At 42.5% G+C, this 20,736-nt stretch overlaps 2 protein-coding genes across 4 annotated transcripts in view; one reads left to right on the top strand and one right to left on the bottom strand.

Annotated features, from left to right (window-relative positions):
- Positions 1-4,571: 4,571 nt before the first annotated feature.
- FBXO7 (F-box protein 7) lies at positions 4,572-14,781 on the top strand. 2 transcript variants are annotated; one of them, XM_053978625.1, is made up of 10 exons: positions 4,572-4,803; positions 6,111-6,405; positions 7,342-7,402; positions 7,556-7,569; positions 8,895-9,036; positions 9,500-9,583; positions 10,672-10,764; positions 11,725-11,901; positions 12,556-12,593; positions 12,952-14,781. In XM_053978625.1, exons 1-10 carry the CDS (start codon positions 4,682-4,684, stop codon positions 13,354-13,356), a joined length of 1,431 nt encoding a protein of 476 aa, XP_053834600.1. In that variant the 5' UTR covers positions 4,572-4,681; the 3' UTR covers positions 13,357-14,781. The 2 variants fall into 2 exon arrangements, with proteins under 2 accessions (XP_053834600.1, XP_053834599.1); XM_053978624.1 differs by having other exon boundaries at positions 4,573-4,803; positions 7,342-7,569.
- Positions 14,782-19,164: 4,383 nt separating this feature from the next.
- SYN3 (synapsin III) overlaps positions 19,165-20,736 on the bottom strand; it is a 192,169-nt gene continuing 190,597 nt past the window's right edge. Inside the window, exons 1-2 of one of the 2 annotated variants that reach the window (XR_008437310.1) lie at positions 20,493-20,735; positions 19,254-19,402 (exon numbers count right to left, since the gene is read on the bottom strand). Coding sequence is in view for 1 of the 2 variants with exons in the window: in XM_053978623.1 (XP_053834598.1) it covers positions 19,270-19,402 (133 nt within the window). In the remaining variant the exon portion in view is untranslated. Of the gene's footprint in view, positions 19,403-20,492; position 20,736 lie in introns of those variants that run through there. The other variant, XM_053978623.1, reaches the window with a different exon arrangement.

Genomic DNA, 20,736 nt, shown 5'->3' with positions numbered 1-20,736 from the left:
AGGGAAGATCACCTCTTGAGGGAAAAGGAATATAAAGTTTATATGATTGATAGAAGAGATATATTGGCAGGAATGCTTAAATTTAACAGCAAATGACACAGGAGTTTGCTAAATGACATAAAAGCAGATGAACCTTCTTTCCAACTACTGGGAATACCCACAGAATAAGAAAAACTCCAGTAAGTTCCTGTTCATGGTTTCCTGCAATCTACGTAGAAAGAAATGCTATCCACTTCCCAGCTCATGAGGCAGCTATCAATCTTACTCAGTGAAATCTTCAAACAGAAACCACAGGAGCAAATGGCTGCCCCTACCCCACAAGTTGTATCTGTGACTATGTCTGGGACACTCCCCAATTTTTCAGCAGCTTTGCAAAAAGCTTTGTGTTACCACAGCTTTTCCTAAGAGTGGCTTTACAACTGATGCCCTTCATAAAGGCTTTCAAGGCCTTGGAGCAGGGTTGCCAGAGAACTATTAATCTATGCCAGGCTGCAAAATAAATAGCATAGCTGCAATGCCTACACAGAATCTGTTAACAATGGATAACAATGTTGGGAGGCAGTTGTCTGATGAGCTGATGGAAAAAAAAAACATTGTCACTGTTTGGATCCATTGAGTCAATGTTGCTGAGGTCTGTAACTGCCCTATCCTAGCACCTGAGCCAGGACTATGAGGCTCATTTTTACCAAAGTCCATTTAGCAAAACAAAAATCAGTGTCCTTGTTCTGGCTCTGCCCTGCATGCTGCCCTCACAGCTAAGAACTGAGGGGTGGTTCCCAAGAGATAGGGAAAGAGTGTTTCTCTGAAACAGAAACACTGAGATGGTGAACAAGAATGCAGCAGGCCTTATTTGTCTGGAAGCTGCCCGCTTCAGACTCAAGTCCATCATCTGCATAGCTGTGTTCTAAGCTTTCTTCTCAGCTTTTCTGCTCATCGTTTGGCTCATTCACCAGCCTCTTGTACAACCATTCCCTTCCTTTCATGGAGCTGAAAGTAGCATGAAGCACTCTCAGCCTAGGCAGCCACTTCCCTGGGTTCACACAAATTGCAGTCTTGTCAGATTCCCAAGAGGTAGATGCAGTGATGTCCCTGAGAAAAGAATAAGCCTCTTTTTACCACCCAGAGAAATGTGATTGTAGTCTGCTAATGAAAAGATACCAAATTCTGACTTTAGTGTGCCACTTCAAATACTTTTGCTCAGCACACAACTCCCAGCAATTTGAAATTGTTAAAAATATGCAAATACAAGAAAAACCACTAAAAGTGCTTGAAGCAATCTGGCAAACTCCAGGAAAACTGCTGGAAGGTCTTCTGCTCCACACAATCAAGGTTTTAATCAGAAACAGAGAAAATATGAGAGCCACATGGGCAAACTCAGGTGCTGTTTAAGGGTCATCTGCAGACAGCCAACCTGAGATGGTGTAATGAAGAGTTCCACTCACTGTATAGAGCATTAGCATAAAGGGCTCTAAAATACCTTCTAGCAGTAAAGCTGGCCACCAGCAAGCTGCAAGAATTTAGGAGGTTGTCTCCACTAGCCTTCATTTGAATCTCCTCCACTGGCACACTTCAATAGCACTTCAGACTCTGGCACTTCATCTCCTGGTGATACTCCAGCCTTCATACCCATCTCTTTCTCATCCCACACTTTATCACATCTTTCAGTGTGATTCTTGTCATTCAAAATATGAGCATCGTAAGTTAATATATACACATGTGTATTTATTTATACATATTATAAAATACATTCTTTGTAGTGACAAATACATGAAGAGAAATAACATAAAAGGTCCACTGGCTCACAGCTTTATTACCACACTCATCTTTCAGGAAAAAAAATTTCCATGATGTATGTAACTGAACCAAAGAGACCTTTACATTTAATAGTTCTCCTCTGCCATGGGACTCGGTCAACAGGGCCACAGCTTTAAATTTCAAATTACTCAAGAGCACCCACAAGGGCTATCAGTAGGGTTTTACAGCTTTGGTGAAAGAGGTTCTATTGCTTGTGTTTCATCCTGACCATGAGGAAAAGAAACACCGTCAATAAAGTACTTTGAGTAGAGAAACCACATGGTCTTCAACAACCATTCCAAGCTACTGACATAGAGCCTTCTTTTGTCACCATACTGTGTATTATCTTAATGAAAGAGACTTAAAAATAATTCACGCTTTCTGATGAGTGAACTACACTGAAAGTCAAAATTCCTCTGTACACAACCATTTTTTCAAGCCTCTGAGCACAAAAGTTTCCTGTACTATTTTGACAAGTGCCCTTCCCCGCCATTGAAAGTCTCCTGCCTGCAGATTGAGACAAAATTAAAATGGGGGAGAAAACCTCTAACTCATCAAATAACAGCCCCTCCTTCTAGAATGATGCATGAAGAAAAAATAATGATGGTCTTGAGTAATTTGAAATTTGCCAGACTTGAAAGCTGAGGAAAATGTTTTAGCCTTTCATCCTAATTGTTTCCTAGGAGGTTTTCCTGCTGTGTGGAAAATGTGTCTAAACCTTACATTGAGTGGAAAACATGTCTAAACCTTACATTACAGCATGACTTATAAAGTTCAAAGGAAAAATTCACAGAATGGCAGCAAAAAAGCTCACTTGTAACTTGGTCTAGCTGGTTACCTAATAATGACTATTAGTCAGCTCCTGAGAAACTGAACCACTTCATGTCACACAGTCGCTTCAGCTTGCGCAATCTACAAACAAGGTGGTTCTGCTGTTAGCACCACGTCTGCACCCGTGGACATTCCTCATACTAGGGAAGCTTCCTCCACCCTTCCAAAAGAGCACAGACTAAGATGCCATAGAGCCAGCACGATAACAGGAGGTGGCTGTGACACGGATAACTCTGAAGAATGAAACAGAATAGGACATCCACAGCCAAAGGAAAATGGTAATGATGTTGAGGCAGCAGCATGACACACTTTGGATTCAACCCTCTTTGAGAGAGCAAAGAATTTCTGAAAGGCACAGTGCTCCTAACGTGTTCTCCTTTCTACTTCTCTGCCAGTTCCACTCCCATCCCCCTCTGTGGCGGCAACCCACTCTTCTGGGTTTATTCAGAATGTGTCCCCATTTGATGACTGTGTAAGCACTCCTTCAAAAAGGGCAGTGGCAAAGGGCGCAGCTTCTCAGGAAATCACGTGTTGTGGAAGAGCTGGTAAGTTACACCAAGCTGACTGTAATTAGCTCTTCCCTCGTCCAGCGAGTGGTGTTCCAGCTAAGCAGCCTCTTTCCATTCATCACCTCCAGTACAAGCCTCTCCTTTCCACTGAGGAATTTATTGGCATGTTGAAAAGAGAGGATGGCTGCCCTTCAGCTTGAGACCTCTCTCACAGCCAACTCTAAAAGGAATTGGATGAGATTGATTGGATGGTCATGTTCAGATGCATTAAGGAGAGTTCACCTGCAGCCCAGAATAGTTTTTTGAAGTTTCAAGTCTCCTTTTTCCTGTTGAGCCCCTAGGTTCTGAACGAAGACAAGAAGACTGTTCCTACAGGGTTAAGCAATGTGAATAGGGCCCTAATAAGCAGTTGTACTTGATGGTAGGTGTGTAAGCTAGGTCTTGTGATTTCACAAGTATTATTTTAGTATTATAGTCCTAGAAAGTTTTCTTGTGTTATTTGTATGGAGAAATGTGATGCAAGCCAAGTTTTATTGTTAGAAAGAAAACCAAGATGATCTGAGAATATGCATTGTTCTAAGTTACCTCTGAATTTACTGCTTTTGAAAATTTTGAAAATTCGATGGAATTCATTAAACAAAGTGAGAACTTGAAAAAAAATATTGCTTTTTATATTATTCACCCAGTCAACATTATACTCCTGCCAAGTGTGCATTTCCAGGTAAAAGACGTGAGGAAGGCTTTTTTTCCAAGTATTACAAGTGAAGGGGAACTAAAGCCAGCAAAATTCAGTTTGTACCATTTCATACTTTTGTCGAGATTATTTGCTCACAGGTGTTGCAGCACTACCTCTGAAGTGACAACTAAGCAGTCCGGTCTAGAAAAATCGGGTTCCTTCATAAAACTAAACACTCTCGGGGGCAGCATCATCCTTCAGCCTTCCCCTTTGCGCACTTCCACCCTCACCCACCGTTTAACACCCAGCCAGGCTATCCCTTGTAGTTTTCGCTACAGAACATCGCCTGGCCCGACGTCACACCGAGGAAGAGGAGGGCAGCGGCCCAACCACCCTCGCCACGCGGCGTCAGGCAGCCCGGGCGCAGGAATTACTGCCGCCAGCGGCTGATCCATGGCAGGGTAGGAGGCTAAGCAGGACTGGAGCCGTTGTGAGGCGCGGCAGCGGCAGCGGGGCCGCACTCGCAGCGGCGGAGCCACACACGCACCAGCGGCGAGCGGAGCCGCACTCGCAGCGGCGGCGGCTCCCGCACCGCCCGCGGGGACGCGCGCAGCCGAGCGCCCAATCATCGATCGTGGCCGGGCCACAGCGCGGCACGCAGAGACAGCGATCGGGGGCGTGCTGCGAGCCCCGGAGGCGGGGCCGGGGCCGGGCTGAGGCGGTTCCGCGAGAACCAAAACAACGGCCGGGCCCGGCAGCCCTTGCGCCCGCGCTCTGTCGCCACCTTCACCGCCGCCGCTGCCCGGCGGGGCCCGCTCGGGGCGTGAGGTGGGCGCGGAGACCGTCCCCCCCTTGTCCCGCTGCCGCCGCCATGAAGCTCCGCGTTCGGCTACAGAAGCGAACGGCGGCCCTGGAGGTGCAGGGGGCGGAGCCAACGCTGGGGGAGCTGCGCGCGCAGCTGCGCGCGGCCCTGCTGCCGGCCTGGGGGTACAGGTAGCGAGCGGAGCGAACCATCGCGAGGGGTGCCGGGGGGGGGGTGGCGATGCCGCCCGTGCGCGGCCCGGGCCGGCGGGGCCGTACCACGCGGTGCGGGGGGAGGGATCTGCCCCCGGCCCCGGGGCGCGGTGCTGCCCCCTGCGGGGCGGGCGCGGCGCTGCCGCGGCGGCACCGCCCGGGCCCGGGGCGCGTCCCGGGGATTGACAGCGGCCGGCCCGGCCGCTTTACCCGGCACACGGCCCCGGCTGCCCGCGCTCCTGCAGGGCCTGGGACGCGGGCTGCTTCCCGGCCGGGCACTGCGGACCGGGCAAGCAAAACTTTGGGAGTGCTCGGTTGCGAAGTGTGGGTTGCAGCGCGGTCAGAGCTGACTGAGATTTCTGCGCGGCGCTGAAGTTACAAAACGCTGTAGGGTCTCAGTTTTACACTTCCCTCAGGCTTCCGGGAGAATCTCTATTTAAGTTTCAGAAACACTTTATCTGTGAGGAACTCATGGCATCCTCCGTAGAAAAATGAATCGCCTGTAAAAGGGGAGCATTTCCTGATGCTGGCTGAAGGGTTTGTGTCAGAAACCTTTAATTATGTCCGACGTGCTGGTGTTTCACTGGTGATTCACACAGCAGTGTGGGCACGAGGAATCTGAAGTTACTGCTTGTCATGCTGCAGTGGGTGTATTTTGTAGCTGCTTCCCTGCTAACCAGTTTAATTTCTTTTTTCTTTTTTTTTTTTTTTCTTGAAGCATCTTGTTACCCTCATTAGCAGCTAGCATTCTATAGCACACCTGCTGATCACTGAAATTAATGTTCAGCTTGATGAGAAAGCAAGTTGGTTGAGTCTTCAACACTATTTATTTTTTAATAATCCGAGGCAGTAGTTCATTTAGATCTTGTTTTCCTAACTGTGATATCTTTTATTTTGAAGGGCACTTGTCTGCTTTCTTTCATAACTGTTTTTTGAGCAATTTCTGTAAATAAAGTTTTATTTACCAAGCAGCTGCAGCAACTTAAAATGTACTTGGCAAGAAACATGGGGGAAATAATTTAATATAATCTTTTTTCCTCTCACTATAAGATATGGGTAATTAATAATGGACTAAGCCCTCTGGCACAATACTATTGTAATATGCAGTATGCATTTCTAATTGTAGAATTATAGAATCATTAAGATTGGACAAGATCATCAAGTCCCATCTTTAACCAACCATCATAAGGCCAAGTAAACCATAGCACCAATTGCCATGTCCAGTGTGTGGCTATCCAGGTGCAGCCAACCATGTTTCCTTACTGTTTTTTTAAATTATTTTGCAGTTCTGATACCACATTTTCAATAACATTGAACAGAAAAGATGCTCTCACAGAGGATCAGAAGACCTTAGCTTCATATGGGATTGTTTCTGGTGATTTGATATGCTTATTACTAGAAGAGCCAGATGGACAACCCAGCCTACCTCCTCCTCCTGCTACTCCTGCCCCACTTCAGAATGGTCATGAGCCGTCCACCTTGACCCCCAACAACAGTCAGGCCAACAGTCCAAGAAAAGGGCAGAATGAGCAATCTAACAATGAGAAGGTTCAGGTGGAAGTTCAGGAGAGTGATGAGAAGGTAAGTACATGAGAATTTTCCTGTACAGCACAAAGCAAAAAGGAAGGTCTCCTGTTGTGTCAGTTGCTGTACTGTATAGGACTGAATTTCTTGGGAATATTTGGCTCCTTATACTTGTTTGATACATGCTCAGTTATTTGAATTGAAATTTGTCTCTGTTCATTGTATATTACTGTGGCACAGAAGAGAGCCCAAAGTGTTTCAGGTTTACAGGAGTATTATGTTTTTGCTGGAACATGGACTTAAGGAAGTAAGGATTATGTTTCTTGCCTGCCTCAGTGCTGTCTTCTTGAGGGACTCATTTTAGATTGGGGCAAATGCAACAGGCACTGTCTTTTCCCCCTTTCCTGACCCTTACCTTAGGTAAATCTGCTTACAGTTTTATTTCTACTCTTTTTTAAATAATGTGTCTGTGTGCAGTTTTGTCAGTTAATTGATAACATGCCATGATTGAGAAAAAAGGAAGCTACAATGAAGCCACAGTCCTCCTCAAGTGGCAGCAGGTGCACTCCATTGATTGATTTTTTTTTTCTCCCGTGCTGTTTAGGCCTGTTGTGTTTGGTGGCAGCCCAAGTTGCCATTTTGGTTACTTGCCATGCACATTGGCTAAGTTCAAATAAATGGTGATACTGTAGTGATTAAATTATTCCTGTGTATCTTGCAAAAATTCTCATGAAGGTTTAATATATTATAATCACTTTGTCTTCAGTTAGTATATGCAACAAAATGACAGACCATTTAATGAAGGGTTTGCATTATAAAGATTAAAACCCACAAAGGTACATATGTAATCCCAGTCTCCATCTGGAATGCTAGAAAATGGAGGTATAATGAATCCATACAACTTGTATGGGAAATCAGGCTGGAATAAGCAGCTGTTGATGTATATAGAGATGTAATATTCTGAACAAATATATGTTTTGCTTTCCCCTGAAGGCGGGATCCAGCCTAGAATTTCCTTCTGGATTAGTCCCAGAAGATGCTGACCTGGAAGAAGGTACAGGTTCCTATCCCTCCGAACCCATGCTGTGCAGCGAAGCTGCTGATGGTGAAACACCCCATTCCTTAGAGATGCTCTACCTTTCTGCTGAGTGTACCAGTGCCACTGATGCCTTGATTGTTCTGGTTCATCTTCTCATGATGGAGACAGGCTATGTACCTCAGGTAGGTAGGTGCAGAACCAAACAGAAGGTTCTAGGTCAGTGTGGGGAAGCTGTGGAATATACAAGCTACATCTGTGGATCTGCTTCTGCCTTTCTGTATGTCAGTTGGCTGTAGGGGCTGCTGAAGGATCAGCTTCTCAAAATTCCCTGAGAAAGTCTTCAGGCTAAAGACTGGAGCAGCTTCTAGGTGTGGAAGAAGAGGCCTGTCCTTGTGTTTCTGTTGGTCCTCAGCCTCACTGAGACCCAGCTGAACCTCCTGCTTCTGCCTTTTACTATAGAGCATGTGAAGATGTGCTTAGATTGTAGTACTTCCCCAAAATACTGCCTTAATTGTTGGTGTCATCTCAGTGATACCTTGTCAAGTGGTACATAATGAGGTCTAGGTCTGCCAAAAAAGTGTCTCTAATTCCATATTCAACTAAGTGTCAAGTTTGACTTTGGTTTTACTAATCTGTAGAGGTATCATACTCAAGCACCTATTGCAGTACATCTGTACAATGTATGGATTCCCTTTTCCCCTTTACGTTTGCGTTTTATGTTTACTAATACGTGGCTGAATGTGGAGAAAAAGACTTGATCTCAGGCAGGTGTTTAAATTCTCATCTTTTTTCTTGCAGTGAGGCTGACTAAGCACATGTGGGTTTCTGGTTGACCAATACAAATTTAATAAATCTGCTAAGTTCATTTCCTCTGCATATTTTGAAATACTGTGTAAAGAATACATTTGCCACTGGGAATAAAGTTTGTTTATGGCCGTGAGCGGGCTTGGAGGTAGGGAAGATGAATGCTGTGCAGATTTAAGAGGAAAGAAAGAACCTACTTGTGCTTATATTGTATCCCAGCTCTGATAATCCATCTGAGCTGTTTCAAAATGAAATTGAAAGCAAACCTGTTAGTCGAGTCAGGTTTTCTAATTAACTTCAAACTATCATTCTTAAAGCCCTGTCGGATACTGTAAGTTCACAGGAGGGGTGCAATAGTTTTTTTTTTTTTGAGCAGCAAATTAATTATGTGCAGGAATTGTCAGAATGCTGGAATGGATGACAGAATGAAGTCTGTGTCTCAAAGAAATGGGTGTGAATGCTCACTGAATGTCTGTTCCTATCAGGACAAAAATTACTGAACTTCACTTAGATTTGCTGTTAGTTTTGGGGAAAATGTGTATAATCATACAAGTTCATAGTCACTGTGTCATTAGGACCGTTCTAAGAGTTGAATTGCAAGCATCATTCTCCCATTTCCTAACTTCTAATCCTTTTCTCACCCCTCAGCATTGGTACATTGCAAAAGTATGACAGTGTGTTTGTTATCTCTTTACATTTGTAGGGGATAGAAGCCAAGGCAGTCTCCATGCCAGAGAAATGGAGAGGGAATGGTGTTTATAAGCTGCAGTACACACATCCCCTTTGTGGAGAAGGTTCTGCTGGTTTGACTTGTGTGCCTCTGGGAGATCTTATTGCTATTAATGGTAAGTCAGTCAAGTCTTCATCCTGGATGCACATTCCTAAGTATCACCATTGTTTAGGAAGAGAAAACTTAAGTGTGCTTTTGTGTGTTTTGAACTGTACCTTTATTACTTGGGTTGCTGAGGTGCAGAAGATGCCACTTCCTGATGCTGAATACTCTTTTCTAGTCTCTGTATTAACTGTTTCTTTCTCTCTTGTTGTAAGAGATTAATCCTTAGGGGTTTCAGCTGGCCTTTTCATTGCAATATTGTAGAAATATGTTGTCTCATTTCATAGGAACTTTGGTTCCGCACATTGCCAGATATGAAGGAAGTAGGTTTGCTTCAGCTAAAATGTTTTGGCTTTTTTAATGTTTTTTTGCAAGACTTACAACTTCCAGACTATGTATTACTTCAGTAATGAAGTGGTCTTTGTTGTCTCTCTATGTTTAAATTTTTGAAATGTCTTTCTTTCTTTTATTTGTAGCAACATTAAAAATCAACGAAGAGATTAGAAGTGTTAAGAGAATCCAGCTATTGCCATCATCCTTTGTTTGCTTTCAGGACCCAGGTATGCCTGAGCTATGATCTCATAGTAGTAAACCGAAAAGTAAAGAAGGGACACAGTAGGTAAGAATATGCTTTAGTAGAGCACCAAATAGGTACAGAATAGCAAAAAAGAATAAAAGTGTGGTTACCATTTAGGTTAGTCATAACTTCATGGTAAAAGGATTTCAGAGTGTAGCCATTTACTCACACTTTGTTGTTAGAATAAATTGTATTTCTTGGATTAACAATGTAAGGAAAGAACCTTGCAGACCTCAATTTATCCTTTGGCCCATATGCCTGTTATGTATGAGGTCCTAGGCATCTCTGGGAATAGCAGTGCTGGGTGATATCCCCTTTCTGCCTGGCAGCTCAGGGCTTCAGAGGCTGATGGTACCTACACTCTCGTTGTGGTACTGTAGTTGTTAAATTCTTTTTGTCAGAAAATATGCTGACCACATAGGTTTCTTCAGAGTGCCAAAATTAGAGTGAAAACTAAGTTGAGGGAGGAGAGAAGGGCAGACCCATGTGGATCCTTGTGAGGACTGACCTGACCATCCTTATATTCTCTGGAGGATATGAGTTGCTTTACTGGCAGTCCAGGCTGACTCAGTTTCCTATGTTCTGTGTAGTCTCCGATGTACAAGTCTAATTGAAAGGTTGTAGAAGAACTAGCTGAGTGCTGAAATGTGTCCAGTATAACACTAAAGTCTTCTTGCTCCTCTTTCTTCAGAGACCAGAATGGAAGAATACTTCTGTCAGAGAAATGGAAGATTGCAGGCTCTTAGAACATAGATCTATGTTAGGCAGGAGCTTTGAAGTCTGACAAAGGAAACTCTGACAGCTTGAGAGTCAGTTTGTTTTCAGAGAACTCAAGTCTTTCCTTTAACTGTGCCTTCTAAGGCTGAAGGGAAAGCTTAGCCCAATCATGGAACTGGTTTCTAGTTTTTCAGTGACTGACTTGTTGGAGGAAAATTACACTCTAGCTGCAGAGCTGCTCCTATCAAGATCACAAGCAGATTAAAGTTGTGTTAATAAGAAAACTGTAATTCTTATATAATTGTTGCATTATAACCTCTTGAAGTTAAGCTTTTTCCCTCTCTTCTTTGATAGAGAAGGTTGCAGGTGTTTACAAAGACCTTCAGAAATTGTCCCGTCTCTTTAAAGACCAGCTGGTTTACTCTCTCCTGGCTGCTGCCCGACAAGGTGAGAGAAAATATTTACAATTAGAGATGGTACTTAAGTTTTGAGGATGGAAGGAAGGGAATCAATCTAAAGCCTTGAAGAAGAGTGTTAGAAACAGCTGTTCTGTGATAGACATATAAACAGTAAGCACAAAGTAAAATATACATGCTAAAGAAATCATATTAATCTTTGTAACTCAGAAAATGTTACTATAATTCTGGTTTTAATTTTTGATTGCTCTAGTCTCACTTCAGAGATGGAAATGGAGTGGCTGTTTTCCATGCATAATGATGAGGAAATCCTACCACAATAATTTTGTAGCAGTAGTTCTGTAGTTTTGATCTATTTCTTTCTCAAAACAGAAAAACTTATTTAGCATCATGTTTGGCAGTCTGACCTCAGGAATGATCTTGTTAGGAACTGGTCATCGAGGGCTTGTAAAGGATGGTAGGAAGTAACACAGGCTGGTGTTTGTGAAGCAGGCTGTGTAGAAAGCCAGGCTTTCTCTGCATACTTAGTGCCATAAGAGGTCTCAGCTTTGTATTCTGAAGACAATGGAATTCCCTCTAGATTTCAGTGCATGAAGATTTTATGTGAAGCACGTGCTCTATATTTGTGGTTTTCGCAGGGTCATGAAATTGGGCAGGTCTTTTTTTTTTTTCTTTACTTATTCCTTAGCTCTGTGGCCTATAAGCATTTGGTGTGGAATGTTTCGTAGTTTGTAGTGCTCAGTATAAAGTATCATTTGCCCTATTTTGCACCTCTTAAGTGTAGTTAGAGTTGCAAGACATCTGTTTTGCAAAGAGTCACATCACAGTAGTTGCTCAGAAAAGTGGTGTAACTCAGGCATCAAAGGGAGAAGATGTAAAGAAAAGATTATAATGTTCTTCCTTTCTTTTAGGGTCATTGGAGATAGAAACACTACCTAAGTGATGTCGAGTTTACTGTAATTTTTCTGAACTTTCTTTCTCCTTTCTTTAGCTTTGAACTTGCCAGATGTGTTTGGGTTAGTGGTCCTTCCTCTTGAGCTCAAGCTTCGGATTTTTAGACTTCTGGATGTCCGTTCCCTCCTCTCTCTCTCTGCTGTTTGCCGTGATCTCTACACAGCTTCCAATGACCAGCTTCTCTGGAGGTTTATGTATCTGCGGGATTTCCGAGGTAATGTTAGGCACATCTTTTTCTAATTACATTCTCATGTTAACAGGGGGTTAGTTCTGACAGGTTTTGGTAAGAGGCTCCTCAGGCAACCAATAATGATTATTGAAACACTGTGAGTAAATGCAGTTTGTGATACTGATCAGTACAGTTGGTCAGGTGGATGCAGAGTTGTTGCCAAGGAAAATGGTTGGCAGTCTTCTGAGCCATTACTGGTGCTCTACTTGGTTCATCCTATTGTGTGGTGCAGGCTTTCCTTGTTTTCATCTGTGTCCTTTGCTACCTTGGTGTATTGACTACTGCAGATATTAGGAAATGGAGGGAAGATATATTCCTGCTTAATTTCTCACAAGAGAGTTAAGAAACAAAGGTAATTAAGGGAAGTGCTGTCAGAAGGCAAAGGCAGAGATGATGTTTCTGGGATTTCTCTATTTAATAACATTTGGAGATGATGCTTTACATGGAATGGGTGTGCAAGTAGATTATCTATCAAATGAACCTGGAGCTTTATATTTTTAAAGCTACATTATCTTTAGAAAAAGATGTATTGACTAAAAGTGTTTTTCATATCTTGATTATTCTTTGAGTTCTGACAAACTGCAGATATCTGTGGCACAAGATCTGTTGCTTTTCTTAATGCATTGCTTCTCTTTGCAGATCCTATTGCAAGGCCTCGGGACACAGACTGGAAAGAAGTAGGTAGCTTTTTTTATATAATCTCTCTCAGATAATCTTAGCTTGAGAATAGACTTTGGGAGGCAGTAACTTTGAGTTAAAGTTTAGCTTAAAAGTGCATACAGAGTGTTCTGTGTGTGCATGTTGGTCAGACTAGCGGAAAAGAAAGGAACATCAACAAGTTACGTGGTGCATGCTCCGTGGGGGTTAGAGGTCTTCCAAGGCTGCTGTGCCTGGTCTTTGGTGGGCAGGGGAATTGCTGCTCTGAGTTTTCAGACTGGTGAGGAGCACTTTTTTGAGAAGTGCTGTAAAACTGAATACAGTTGCTGAAGCTGGAACACTTAGAGAGCTTTAAATACTTTTTTTTTCTCTCTGCAGCTATACAAGAAAAAGTTAAAACAGAAGAAAGAAGCCCTGAGATGGAGGCACATGATGCTTCTTCCTCCTATACCTCATCCAATTCCCTTTCATCCCAACCCATTCTATCCTAATCCCTTTCCACCCAACCCATTCCCATCAAATCCGATCTATCCCCCAATGATCATTGGGGGAGAATATGATGAGAGACCAACACTTCCATATGTTGGAGACCCAATTAACTCGCTCATTCCTGGCCAGGGAGAAGCACCAGGTCAGTTTCCTCCATTCAGACCACATTTTGACCCAATTGGCTCCCTGCCTGGGGCAAACCCTACGCTTCCAGGACGAGTTGGTCCCAGTGACAGGTTTCCACCTCGACCCAGCCGGGGCCGCCCCATGGACATTCGCCGTGCATTCATTTAATAGCTGCTTTTTCCTGCAGGGAGTTTTGTAGTCGCTGAGCTTGCTTTCTAACTACAGGAGATTGCAAATCCCAGGCACTAACATCTGCCTTCAGATTGTTTCAAGCACATGCGTGCACGGTGATGTCCCAACCTCAGAGGCTGGGTTTGTTTTGTGCTCTGTTAGTGCTGTATCACCTGGCACTTAAGGTCTGTTCCTCAAAGAGCTGCAACTTAGAGCAGTTTGTTCTGCTGCCCCCCCTCCTTGCCCTTAATCATCTGTGAAGTGCTACTTAGAGACCAGAATAACAGCCAAATCCTTACTGCATCAGATAAAGAGCACTTTAAATACAAACCCTCTACTTGTCTGTCTTATTTGAAGAGTTTTACTGCCTTGCCAGGATGAAAGGTTTTGTTTAAAATCTACCCAGCTAATTAATAATCTTTATTAACAGAAAAGTTACCACATAGAACAGGATACTGCCACTGTTATGGTGGATATGTGTTCATGGAAATTTTTAAAGGTGTTGTTTCCTTTTTCTTTTAGTATTTTATTAGGTAAAAAGTGTTTTTGTATTGTTACTTAATGCACAAAGAATACACCGAAGGGATTTTCTTTACAATGGAAATATCAGAACACAAATTAATTCATTTTACAAACAATTGACTAAAGTCATGCCACAGTGCAACTCAGAAGTCTAAGCAGAAGCAGAGCAATTTTACAGAGAATCAGCAGCAAAACCTTTGACTTTGTCCTTGCCTTTACAAATAAGGATCTGTAGTAAGTGACTGCATTTATTGTGTTTGATCTAAAAGCGGTGTGAAAATGCATCTGTTCTCCCTATCTGACGTACTTAAAGAATTAAATAGACTGACTTGGTTACAGTGGGAATGGGATCACAACAACATGAGAAGCAGAATGAGTTCTGACTTCAGTAAATTCCATTTAGTTCCATTACTTAAGTATCAGATGATATCGTGCCAAAAAGAAATGTATTGTAGCATGTTATGAGCACCTTTCAAGTGTTGTCTTATTAACTAATGAGCAGCTAACAAGACCACTGTTAAAGTATCCTGATGAGACCTGCAGCCTGATGCTGGAGCTCAATTAAAGGAAGATTGGAATGACTAAACTTTGCTAGAATTTTTAATTTCTTATGTATTTTTTTAAGATTATTGATCTCAGTGTTTCTATAAATGTGAATGGTACTAATGACTTTTGTGACAACTGATATTATTTTCTAAAACTTTTTTTAAATTCCAGCTGTGGAAATGGAATGACATTTCCTATTAAATACAAGCTATTTAATTAGTAATACTTATGTGCTTTTTCAGGTGAGATTTCAGTGGTTCATCTTCTTGTTTTGTATAAAATCATCTGACTTTAGTAAGGTCAGGGAGTTTTGCCAGTGGAAGTAAAATATAATACTTTATTTTGCTGTCAAAAGTTGTATTGCTTCTTTCTTCCTTTTCTTCTTCACAGAGATAGTTTTCTTTCACTACCAAGATTAGCCTTAATTTTTAACATTTGCCTTCAGTGGTTGAATTGCCTGTTCCAAAAGCATTTTCAGCAGTGAAGTGTATAGTCAGATCTCTTATAGTTTGTAGCAATTCTTAGTATTTCACTGACTATAAAAAGGAAAAAGGTAAATCTACACTGTGTTGGTCTTGCACCATTTCGTCCTTGTGATGAGTGCTTCAGCAAAGCATAAATAATATTCAGATAAGGTTACAGAGCTTTAACTGATAAAGTAATTAGTAACTTACCTTTTTCCTTTTTTTCCAAGCTATTTCTGGGAACAGTGATCACATAATGCGTGTGCGAAGTTTATTTTGTGGTGCCAGTGGTGCTCACATTGCCAATGCCTTGATGACAGTCACATGGTTTGTCCTGCTGGCAAGCCATGTGCTGCTCTGGAATTGGGTCCTCTTTTTTGTGAAGACAAGCATGAAGTCATGCTGATGCCAGAGGTTCAGTTTATCCTGGATTTTGTTATTGAAATGTTTGTTTTTGAAGTAATGAACTCAGCCCTTTTACACATACACCACTAAGTGACCTGAAGATACTCCCTTTTTTTGTTGTCCCTCACATTGTAGTAAAGGTGTTGTGAACCAAAGATTAGGAAACCTGACTTAGCTGGAACTGTAAAGTTCCTTAAAGAGGAGTTCCAGTTATTCATAAAACAGGGTATAAAGTGAGTATCTCAGGACCAACAGTATAAAATTAGAAGACAAAACAGAGGAAATACTTGAAAACTAGCTGCTTGCTTTTTTTATTTGTGACCTCCAAGTTAAGTGTGTGTGTCATTGCTGTGGCAAATGATATAAGAGAAATCACAAAAGATGAAATGCTTAAGATGAGCATTCCTTACCTGTACTATTCATCAGTATCTAGCACTGTAAAGGTTGCTACTGAGTCACTTGGAAATAAGGAACTATTATCCTTGGCTTTTCTGTGTATTATTTTATCTTATTCATGAAACTTTAAGCCAACCAGATGAAGCAACTGAGCCATACACAAGGTGTAAGGTCTTACGTACCTGCTTGTGATTAGTGGAAGACTACAATACCACTGCATATACAAGTGGTATTTTGTAAGCAGGGCTGCTGTTCTGCTGGACCTTAGCTTGCCTGGGGATGTGTGTTCCATTCTGCTTGAAATACCACACCTAGCTGTGACAAGAAAGTCAAGGTGTTCTTCAGTTTGTTGCTAAACAGCAAAACGTAAACTAATTTTCTAGGTGGTGGATATGGTTGGGTGTCGTAGCTGTGTCCCAGCTACTTCTTGGGCTGGACCCAAACACACAAACCTACTCATGTTTCCTGGCTTCCATGTGATGAAACTTAAAGCAAATAGGACAAAAGAAGCTTTGACCAGGTGCTCAGTGTTCACATCTGCGTGAGAAAGATCCCAAGGTGTGCAATGAGGCTTGTATGCCTTGTGATATAAATGTGGCTTTTTTTTAACCAGTTTTTCTGTTTTCTTACTGCCCCTGCAGTTATATTTAGGTACCTAAATGCCTCTTGGGTGTACCTTAGTTTCCCATTCATGTAAAAGAAGAATACCCTTTGTATTCCCTTTTCTCTTTTTCTAGAGTGTGGGGATTTTGGAGCAGAAAGCCAGCATCAAAAGCGCTAACTTGAAGGGATGATGCATCTGTGACTCTCCTGCTAGCCACATCTAGTATGTGAGCATCGTAACTGTAGACTGCATGTGTTCTGTTTGGACAATTACAGGACACAACAGATTTTCATCATTCTAACTTTAGAAATCAACTCAGTGTTTTAAAGCACTTCTGTGCATAGAACTGAAGGTGCTTTTTCAGGAACTATAGACTAAAGCTGAGAGTGCCTGTTTGTACTTGATGTTGCAACTTAAAGCTAGGTGGTGAGATGCAATTCTGTTTGCTTGTCCCTTGAAAGATGACAGCTGGGAGCTGTAGGCAAATGAAGAGATTGAGTTGCTGCTGGGTATGAAAGCTGACAGTGCTGTCTTGTTCCTGTGGTCTGTCAGAGGACAGTCCTGCTGTGTTCAAATGCAGCCTCAGCAAATGACCCAGCTGTTGCACTTTCAGTGATGAGTTGCTCTTGATTTATGGGGCCATGTCATACTAGTCATCATTCCTTTTTGTATATATTCTATTGGTGAGGGAATCACGGAGTTTCAGGGGATAAAGCAACTGAGGATTCTTGCAGTAAACTTTCATTTCTGTCTCTGCATCTCTGGTGACCATTCAGAAGGGAAAGGGATAAACCATGCTGAAGGAAGTGTTACAGAAGGAAATCCTCTTCTCCATATAGTGAAGCCTGTTAATCTGCTTCTCTTGCCAGTGGGACACTGCTTGCTCAAGGCCATTTCTCACTCTTTTATTGCTCCTGGAGACAAAACAGCAGGGACTGGGTTTTTTTTTTCTCACATGATGACATATATTTATGATGCTGCATGGTAAACCGCTTATCCAACCCTGAAGGACAGCACAGAGCTGAGGAAAACAACAAAACAGAAGACAAAACCATCAGAGAATAAGGTGGTTCTGTAATACTGAACTTGAGGTATAAATCATTGATCCAGATGAGTCTCTTGAGGGACTTCCAATCTGGAAAAGCTATGCTATTTGCCATTACGTGTGCAAAGGCCTGCTCAGGGGTAGGTCATACAAGGTCCAGATGACTTCATTGGATTTAAATGTTCATTACAGGTGCTATGCAGGAAGGATTTCCTTGTTTGGCTTTATTCCCACCAGTGAATCATAAGATCCAAGATGGCTAATACAGCTGTTGCTTTTGCTGCTTTGGGAATCTCCTTGTTTTAGTGACAGCAAAGATCTGGGCCATTGGCTCAAATATTTTTTTGACTTACTGACCTCCCTGGGCATTCCTAAGTATCATCATGGTGAAGTTGCCAAGGGAAGCACAAAGCCAAGTCTGGCCTCAAAGCTGCATGTTGAGGAGGTGGGATGAGGACTGGCACCTGCATTAGGTGTGTTCCAAACAGACCTCCCAGGGTGCAAGGGGTAGACTCTCAGCTGGTATAAATAGCTATAAATATATGGATTTACCTAGGGTGAGTTTTTTTTCAGTCATGAGCACAGCTTGTGGGGGGTCTGTCATGTCCCAATTCCAGTATATGTGCACAGCCACAGCTTCTTCCAGTGTTGCAGGATTAGAGGAAAAGCACACCAGCAATGATCCATCTCTGTCTTCTCTGCAAGAATAATTCTCGGGAATGGTCAGGGAGAACTAATACTGATTGTTACTGCTTGGGACAATCCCATACATACCCTCCTGTGGCTTGGTGTCTCAGGAAGGACCCAGGTCATCTTATTTGTGAAGTATAATTTTCCAGTTCTGTTACAAGTTTGTCACCTTGCATTCATTTTGCATTCGCCCCAGCAACGTCAGTGGGAATTCAAGGCAGGAGACAGGATTTCACTCCATCTCTCTGTCCGTCCAGTATTATGGAACACTCAGCACACAGCTATGTGCACTTCATCAGATCTGCTATTAATTAAGCATGTTCCTGAGGGACATACACAGCCAGATGTGACCAAGTCACCAAAGTGCTTGGAGTTTAGCTGGGTTTTGTCTGGAATTTGTGTGAACTGTGAGTGTGAACTCTGGTGTTTTCAGGGGCAGGGGAAGAAGTTGTTTTTTTGTGTGGAAGACCCATTTCTGAGGTTATTTTTGAACTAAGGCTACAGGGTTAGAACATGACATTTTTCTCTCAGACCTCGGGAATCACACGCAGGGGACATAAATGCAAGGCATGAAACAGAGATGTTTTACCTGCTATGAGCAGAGTGATCTGGAACAAAGCAGCAGACCATCTGGCTGACCTGCTTGTGTGATCTTTGGTGCTTACTGATGCCTGGTACCGTATTTATCTTGAACGTAGTTTTGCTCTGAAAAGTGACCTTTTATGAAGTTGCTATAATGAAATTCCACTGTTCACTGGATGCTCAAGCATGCTTACTTTGTCAGTCAGTGGATACTTATTCTTGATTCTGCCTTTGCATGTGTGTTTCTGAAAGAAGCCTAATATTTTTTTAGCTTGATCTTAACAAAAGTTCAGTAATTGGAAGTTAACAATTGTATTGGCTATATGCAAATTAAAACCTAGTTTGCACTGTCATAACTGTGTTGACTCCACAGGGGTTAGCAAGAGTAAAATTTGCTTTACAGCCCAGTAATTTGAACAGATACGATTCTGATTATGCACAAAACCCAATGAAATAGTGACACTTTTATACAGTCACTTTTCAGACCGTTATTTGAATATTTTCTTTGTTTTAAAACAACTATAGTTTTCTAAATTCTCTTTACCCAGGTGTTAGTTGTAAGTCGCTGGGTTCACTGATTGTATTCCAGGATGACAACAGGTATGACATAATGTAGAGTGAGGGCTGAAAAAAGCACAGATCCAGCTGCAGGACTGTTAATCAGAAAACAGGCTAGCAAATGATTTCCTCAGGTTGCGGATGGTCTCAGCTTTTGCTTCGTCTTCAGTGGCATTTCCTCGCTGAGATGACTCAGATATGCTGAAGCTGTTTGTCAGGGACTGCGATTTGCTGGAAGGGAAAACAGAGTTCAGTCTCAACAGGAGAAGGTGGGAATTCAAAGCTGGTTACTCATGCTTTGTGTTTCATCACACAGACAAATGCAAGGATAAAAGGCTAGGCTGGCATGGAAAATAACCATGTGCTAAGACATCCAGAAGTGGGGGAGGTGGGACGGAATGAGGCATGGGCAAGTGGCTCAGTCCAAACTGGTAAGTGTTGATGAAAACATCTGACTAGAAGTATGCAGTTGCCATTTGGTGAGGCTGTTGTGAGAAACCCTGACGTAATTTCACTACTAATACAGAAGAACAGATTAATATTAGGGGCTGCCTGTCTTTCATCAGCCTTACCAGGAATGATGGGCTTGGCCTTTCGGCTGTGAGAGCCCCAGAGGCTGGGTAAGTTCGTATCCAGATCCCCTGCAATGTGTGCTGTTTCCTGCCCTCCCCACCCTGTCTGCTCTGACTGTCAACTCTGTAATGCAGATCTTTGGGTTGACCACACTGCTCGTGCTGACTGTGTATCTGCTAGTGGTCAAGTTCAGATCAGGATGTGCTTTTGAAGTAAATGTCCCAATTTTCCCTGCTACCATGCTTAGTTTCTTCTGATCAGTAATAGGTATCCAGCACAAAACCAGACTGGAAAAAGTATCTGAAATATGTATAGTGTGGTGACTGTATCCTTAGCACCAACATTTTGATCCTTAAGTACACCTCTTTTAGTTTGCCTTGCTAATATAAACATATAAACATGAACACTGAAAGCCTGTTATAGAACATTGCTTCTCTGCTTCTCAGAAATTGTCTTCTTATTCCTAGCCTATGTTTTATTCTGGCCTGTTCATACCAAATTGCTTCTGTTGGCTTCTTGTCAGCATCAGACCTTTTTTTTGGTCAGTTTTCCTGCCATGGTGCCAGCTAGATATTCTCCACAAAGGGTGACAGCAAAAGCTGCTTCCAAAGATCCACAATAGTTCAGCAGTGTGCTCTGTTCTAGAAGAGTGCTTCTACATACAGTCACCATCTGGAATTTTATATACATGAATACAGCCACTTCCCCCTGTCTCCCCTGACTTTTTGCTACCAAATGCGAAAAGTACCTTTGTAGCTCCTGCACTTAGGAAATAGTGAAGGCATAACTCCTCGTGAGCTTTCTGGCTAATGCTGTGCTGTTTGCAGCCTGTGAGGATTTTACACCCTGCTGGGAAGGCGGTGGCTGTGTTGATATGGCCGGAGTAGAACACACGATGAACACTGAGCGCATGAACAAGAGGAAGAGTGTGAAATCTTTGTGATGTCAAATACAACCTGTTCTTCCTGACAACAGGTCACTGGTGCACTGTT

The sequence above is a fragment of the Vidua macroura genome, chromosome 5 (genome assembly GCF_024509145.1).
Source record: "Vidua macroura isolate BioBank_ID:100142 chromosome 5, ASM2450914v1, whole genome shotgun sequence".
Lineage (NCBI taxonomy): Eukaryota > Metazoa > Chordata > Aves > Passeriformes > Viduidae > Vidua > Vidua macroura.
This window is presented reverse-complemented; position numbering and strand designations above follow the sequence as displayed.